The 7,217-nt window shown below is 47.2% G+C and overlaps 1 protein-coding gene across 1 annotated transcript in view; it reads left to right on the top strand.

The window, feature by feature from the left end:
* FBLN1 (fibulin 1) overlaps positions 1-7,217 on the top strand; it is a 98,804-nt gene that overhangs the window by 66,095 nt on the left and 25,492 nt on the right. The window contains exon 15 of the mRNA XM_045363455.3: positions 6,344-6,486. Within this exon, the coding sequence (XP_045219390.1) occupies positions 6,344-6,486 (143 nt within the window). The remainder of the gene's footprint in view (positions 1-6,343; positions 6,487-7,217) is intronic.

The following is a 7,217-nucleotide window of genomic DNA, read 5'->3' as shown; positions in this document are numbered from 1 at the left end:
CAAGCACTGTTAATATCCCCATTCCACAGGGAGGACAGGGAGGCACAGAAAGGTGAAGGAACTTGCCCAAAGTTCCATGGCTGGTATCCAGTGGGGCTGGGATTCGAACGCAGGCAACCTGGGCTGGGATCTGTGCTCTGAACCCCTGTCCTGCACTGTAGCAAATGCTGGGGAGAGGCAGCATCCCTGGAATGAATGAGACTATTGCTCTAGCCCCATCTCACAGAGCCCGCTCTGCCATTCCCAAACCCAGAACAGGATATCTTACTAGCTAGAGGAGGCAGTGTGGTAAGGAGGAAAGGGCTGTGAGGCTGCAATGAAATAAGATATGCAAAATGGGCCAGGCGCAGTGGCTCATGCCTGTAATCCCAGCACTTTGGGAGGCCAAGACAGGCAGATCACTGAAGGTTGGGAGTTTGAGACCAGCCTGGTGAACATGATGAAACCCTGTCTTTACTAAAAATACGAAAATTAGCCAGGCATGGTGGCACACACCTGTAATCTCAGGTACTCAGGAGGCTGAGGCAGAAGAATTGCTTGAACCTGGGACACGGAGATTCCAGTAAGCTGAGATTGTGCCACCACACTCCAGCCTAGGCGATAGAGCGAGACTTCGTCTCAAAAAAAAAGATACGCAAAACGTGTAGCATAGAGACTCTGGAAAGATGCTGATGCATTATTTCTGAAGTTCTCTGGATCCCAACCAAAAAACGCCCAGACAACTAGATAGGAAAATAAACCTCCATGGAAAACATTTACAACTAAACAAGGTTTACTGTTCAGGCCCACCTGCATGACTTTGGCATCTGTGCAGGAAAAAACAGTGGCAGAACCCCAAAATAATCAACAGGTATCCTCAGACAGTGCACTAGGCGCTTTGAGGGAACAGCAGCTGAAACTGGGGGGCGTTTTGCTCACTCCAGGGGCCAGAGTGTGCACAGAGCCAGTGGGAGGGAGGGAGGGGCTGGCGCAGGCTCACTCTTGGAAGCTTTTGAATGTTTGCCACCACAGCTCCCCCTAAGGTCGAGGGAGAGACTGCTGGAAATGGAACAGAAATTGTGTAGGAAAGAGACCATTGTGGGAAGAGAAGGGCCAGGTAAATGTGGAAGAATGTCAGGAGGTGAGCTCTGCAAAGTCAGGAAGATAACTGTGAATGAAACTCTCTCCCAAATTCCAGGGAAACTAATTTCCTCTAAAGAGGATCAACCCAAAAGCATCAAGTTCAAATTCCATGGATGAGTTTCTATAACAAAGTACCATAGACTGGGTGGCTTAAAATAATAGAAATGTATCATTTTGTGGTTCTGGAGGCCAGAAGTCCAAAATCAAGATGTCAGCAGGGCTGCACTTCCTCTGAAACCACCGGGGGAATGCCTCTTCTGGTGAGGAATGCTCCTTCTGTAGGGGAGTGCTCCTTCTGTAGGGGAGTGCTCCTTCTGTAGGGGAATGCCTCTTCTGTAGGAGAGTGCTCCTGTAGGAGCATGACTTGTCCCAGCTCCTGGAGGTTTTTTGGTAATCATTGGTGTTCCTTGGCTTGCAGCCACATTGCTGCAATCTCTGCGTTTGTCATCACATGATCTTGTGTGTCTTTGTCATCACATAGCCCTCTTCTTATAAGGATATCGGTCATCTTGGATCAGGGGCCCACCCTACTCCAGTGTGACCTCATCTTAACTAATTATATCTTCAATGACTAGTTCCCAATAAGGTTACATTCTGAGGTACTGGGGATGGAACTTTGCCATCTTTCTTGGAAGGACATAATGCAAACCATGACACCAGTGCAAAGTGTTAGGGGCTGAATTGTGTCCCCCCCAAATTCATATGTTGAATTCCTAATCCCTAATACCTCTAAAGTCCCTATCTCCAAATGTGGTCACGTTCAACAAGGTAATTAAGGTAAAAGTGAGATCATATGAATGGGCCCTAATCCAGTACAACAAGAGTTCTTATAAGAAGAGATTAGGGGCCGGATGTGGTGGCTCACACCTGTAATCTCAGCACTTTGGGAGGCCGAGCTGGGTGGATCACAAAGTCGAGAGTTCGAGAGCAGCCTGGCCCACATGGTGAAACCGCCTCTCTACTAAGAATACAAAAATTAGCTGAGCATGGTGGCAGGTGCCTGTAATCCCAGCTACTCGGGAGGCTGAGGCAGCAGAATCGCTTGAACCTGGGAGGCGGAGGTTGCAGTGAGCTGAGATCATGCCACTGCACTCCAGCTTGGGTGACAGGGCAAGACTCTGTCTCAAAAAAAAAAAAAAAAAAAAAAAAAAGAGAAGAAGAAGAAGAAGAGATTAGAACACAGTCATGCACAGAGGGAAGACCATGTGAGGAGGACACAGTAAGAAGTCAGACTTCTACAAACCAAGGAGAGAGGCCTCAGAAGGAACCAAACCTGCCAACACCTAGATCTTGGACTTTCAGCCTCCAGAACCATGAGACAATCCATTTCTGTTGGTTAAGCCACACAGTCTGTTGTATAGCAAACAAATGCACAGCTATTATAAGCAAAAAAGAGAATAAGAGACAGAATGATATCGCTCTGGGTAATGAAAGTACACCAGAAAGACATGCCCAGACTAAATGAAAATTCTAATATTCTATCTTGAAAGAAACCAAAAGTGTTAAGAAAATAAACAAAACATAGAAGAAAAATGGGGCCGGGTGCGGTGGCTCACACCTGTAATCCTGGCACTTTGGGAGGCTGAGGCAGGTGGATCACCTGAGGTCAGGAGTTCGAGACCACCCTGGCCAACACGGTGAAACCCTGTCTCTACTAAAAATACAAAAATTAGTCAGGCATGGTTTGGCAGGTGCCTGTAATCCCAGCTACTCAGGAGGCTGAGGCAGGAGAATCACTTGAACCCGGGAGGCGGAGGTTGCAGTGAGCCAAGATTATGCCACTGTCCTCCGGCCTGGGTGACAGAGCAAGACTCTGTCTCAAAAAAAAGAAAAAAAAAAAGAAAAATTGAGTCAGAATTAGAAGAAAACTGAGAAATAAAGTAATAGACCAAAGGAACAAAAAGTTAAACATTTTAGGTGTAAATACTAAACTAGACGGAACACAAAAGTGAATAAACAGATAAATATAAGTTGAAAAGGCCAAAATTTTTAAAAATCAAGGGAGAAATAACAAGAGATGAAAAGCTTGAAGAAAAAGTAACAAATATTCAAAATCTATAAGAAGATCTGACATTTAGATAATAGGACTCCCTGCAGAAGAAGCTGAATCCATGGGGGAAAGTACTGTAAATGATCTCAAAGAAATTTCCCATAAATTAAAAAAGAGATTTGAAATTTCACATTGAGAAAACATATAGCACACCTGAGAATATCGACAAGAACAACCAACACCAAGACACATTCTTGTGTAATTATTGTACTTTAAAGAAAAGGAGGAAGGCCAGGTGTGGTGGTTCAAGCCTGTAATCACAACACTTTAGGGGCCAAGGTGGGCAGATCACAAGGTCAGGAGTTCGAAACCAGCTTGACCAACATGGTGAAAACCAGTATCTAGTAAAAATACAAAAAATTAGCATGGTGGTGCACATCTGTAATCTCAGCTGCTCAGGAGGCTGAGGCAGGAGAATTGCTTAAACCTGGGAGGCAGAGGTTGCAGGGAGCCGAGATCACGCCACTGCATTCCAACCTGGGCAACAAGAGTCTCAGAAAAAAAAAAAAAAAAGCAAAAAGAAAGAAAGAAGAGGAGGGAAAAATAAACTATGAACATTTAAACAAAAACAGTAAGTGACTTACAAGGGAAAAAAAATATGTTCTCATTAGACTCTTTGACAGCAACACTTTATGCTAAAATAAAATAAATAACATATTAAGGACACTCAAGAAAAGGTAAGGCCAGAATTTTATACCTAGCAAAACTGACTTTCATGTACAAAGAGCACAAACTATTATGGCCATGCAAGCATTAAACTTTCAGTTACTTCTAAAACTACAGCTAAATGAGTGTTATAAGGAAAAGAGTATAGTATGAATTACTGGATAACTCAGTCAATGTAGACATAGCACATTTTTTTTAAACTCTGAGCTGAATAGGGAGAGTATATCAAAAATTATTTTCAATAATTATGTTAGTCATGGTAGCTTTAGAATGGTCATCCTGAGACTACTGTGGAGGTAATGTGGGATAATGATGGAATACTCTATGTCCTTGAGGACCAGGATTCTGATGTGGAAGAAAGAATATGCCTTTGTAATACAGAAGAGATTAATTAAAAACCATATGGTGCTTATTTTGAATTGGATATCAGTATGAACTCTTGGTGTATATTATTTTTTTAAATGTCCACTGAAGAGGTCTAGAAACAATGACCAACCCCCTAGCACTGAGCCTCCCTAGTAACCAGACTGTGATCTTGATAAGCCATTTCTCACTAAAAACAAAAACAGGCCGGGCGCTATGGCTCACACCTATAATCTCAGCACTTTGGGAGGCCGAGGTGGGCAGATCACAACATCAGGAGCTCGAGACTAGCCTGACCAGCATGGTGAAACCCTATCTCTACTAAAAATACAAATATTAGCTGGGCGTGGTGGAGTGTGCCTGTAGTCCCAGCTACTCAGGAGGCTGAGGCAGGAGAATCGCCTGAACCTGGGAGGAGGAGGTTGCAGTAAGCGGAGATTACACCACAGCATTCTAGCCTGGGCGACAGAGCGAGACTCCATCTCAAAAAAAAAAAAAAAAAAAAAAAAATCACAATAGCACATGAAGGGAAGCATCTCTTTACAGGAGTATTCCAGCTAATAAATGGAAATGAAATGGTAGAACCAGACTATCAGCATTTTGCAATCCTTGATGAATCAGTGGGCATAAGCCTTGAGCATCAGTAGATGCTGTCCTCACAGACAGGCAGCCAGTCACTGTGTGACTCTCACTGAAGACACACTACCACCTACCATCTTGCCAAAAGGGACTGGGCCTGCGTGGAATCAGGACTCTGGATTCGGCTGCCAATGTCCAGGAAATCCAGGGGACAGAGGACCACACTGAACTGCACCATGAGGATGCAATCAACAAAGTCCAGCCTGTAGGATGCAACAGCTCAAATTCTTCAGGTTCTTTAATAGATAAGTTGTATGGAAAATAAAGGAGGCTGGGCACGGTGGCTCATGCCTGTAATCCCAAAACTTTGGGAGGCCAAGGCGGGTGGGTCACCTGAGGTCAGGGGTTCAAGACCAGCCCGACCAACATGGTGAAACCCCATCTCTACTAAATACAAAAAATTAGCCAGGCATGATGGCACATGCCTGTAATCCCAGTTACTTGGGAGGCTGAGGCAGGAGAATTGCTTGAACCCAGGAGGTGGAGGTTGCGGTGAGCCAAGATTGAGCCACTGTACTTCAGCCCGGGCAACAAGAGTAAAACTCCGTCATAAATAAATAAATAAATAAATAAATAAAGGAATGGACAAGAAACCTGTAGATTAAAATGGACTTAAAAGGCAGAGCAAAAACTTGTTGATGGAGAAGTCTGAATGACTGTGTCTAGAGATGCACGCTTATGTGAGAAAACTATAAAGAAACCCAGGTAGGGGACTGCCGTGGGACTCAGGCTAGGGGTCACTTTTGGGAAGCAGGAGGAGTTGAGCTCTGTCTGGCAGTCGTGGGGCCTTTGGTGGCTGGCCAAGTTCTCTTTCTTGACCTGGGTGGTCATTATAAAGGCGTTTGCCTTATAATAACTCGTTAAACTATACTTTCGTTTTGTGTAATTTTGTATCCGCGTTTTATTTTATGATCAAGAGGTTTTAAAAATCTATCTAGCACAGTAGCTGGAACCCAGACCTCTGAGACTTTAGCCTCTTCTGCCTCCCCATCGCCTGGTGATGTGGAATCGACTTTCCTGTGCTGGGCACCATGCTTGACGCTGTCTGCTCCTTCGTTTATTACCCTGCTGCCCAGCCTCACTGTGGGCTCTGAGAAGGCGGGACCATGTGTCTCTTGTTCACTTTGCTGTCCCTAGCACCTGGCGCCTGGCACTCAAAACATATTTGTTGGGCAAGTGAACCTGTGACTCTATTTTGCGGTTGTGGCTATTGATGCTCAGTTCGTGCAGCTGACAAATTCCCGAGCTGTGCTTCTCCGCCAGGGCCCACGGAAGCCAGAGGGTGTTTCTGGCATTTAGGTCCCGCTCCAGTTTGCAGGAAGGGCCATGAAGCCTCCGCACAGTGCAGCCAGGCTGCAGAGACCACTGTCGTTCTCTGACAGAGCTGTCTCTGGGACAGATGCCCCTGGCCTGGCCACCTGCCCCTCCTCTCTGGACCTCGGCCCCTGTAGGAGCTGCTGTCCCAGCTTCCCCCTCAGCCTCGTGTGCTGTGGTTCCCCTCAGGCTCCAACAAGAGAAGACGGACACGGTCCGCTGCATCAAGTCCTGCCGCCCCAACGATGTCACGTGCGTGTTCGACCCCGTGCACACCATCTCCCACACCGTCATCTCGCTGCCCACCTTCCGCGAGTTCACCCGCCCTGAAGGTGAGTGGAATGGGCCTGGGGGTCCCAGGGCCCCCTAGGGCCCCCCTCGGCTTCAGCTGAGGGCTTGGCCTACAGGAGCCATTCCTTGTAAGACGTGGCCCGAGCTTGGAAATGCAGAACTTTCTTTGCGTCTGTGCATCGCCCCCCGCTGCCTGCACCCACCGGCACGGCAGCATTTGTTGGCCCCTTCTCCGCTCTCTAAATGCCTCTTCTCAGCTCTCCGTTCAGGGGTCTTTGTTGTGGGTCACAGTTGTTCTGCAGCGAGCCATTAAGCGCTGATCCTGTGACCAGCACTGGAGAATCAGGGAGGGCCTCCTCCCGGAGTAGTGACGGCCAGGCTGGGTCCTGGGTGGTGAGGTATTCGAGTGAAAGGGGGAGAAGGGGAAAGGAGGGTGCCCAGTGGAGCAGGACGTGGCCAGAAGGGTCTGGAGGTATGGGGGACAGTGTGGGCGTTTGAGGAACTCAGCCAAGGTTTTCTGCTGGAGTGGTAGAGGCTTGGCAGGAGGTGGGCTGGAAGGATAAACAGGAGGCTAAAATTGGAGTTGGGCCTTCAACCCCCAGGCTTGGGGGAACCATCAGAAGGTTGCAGTGGGTGAGGTTTGCATATAGAAACATCATCCTGTTGACCCAGGGCCAGGTGAACTGGAGGGGCCTGACTGGAAGCAGGAAGCTCAGGTGTAACCCAGTCAGTGCTCCCACACCCTGGCCTGGCTCTCTGGGAAGCTCCTGGC

This window comes from Macaca fascicularis, chromosome 10 (genome assembly GCF_037993035.2).
Source record: "Macaca fascicularis isolate 582-1 chromosome 10, T2T-MFA8v1.1".
Taxonomy (NCBI): Eukaryota; Metazoa; Chordata; class Mammalia; order Primates; family Cercopithecidae; genus Macaca; species Macaca fascicularis.
This window is presented reverse-complemented; position numbering and strand designations above follow the sequence as displayed.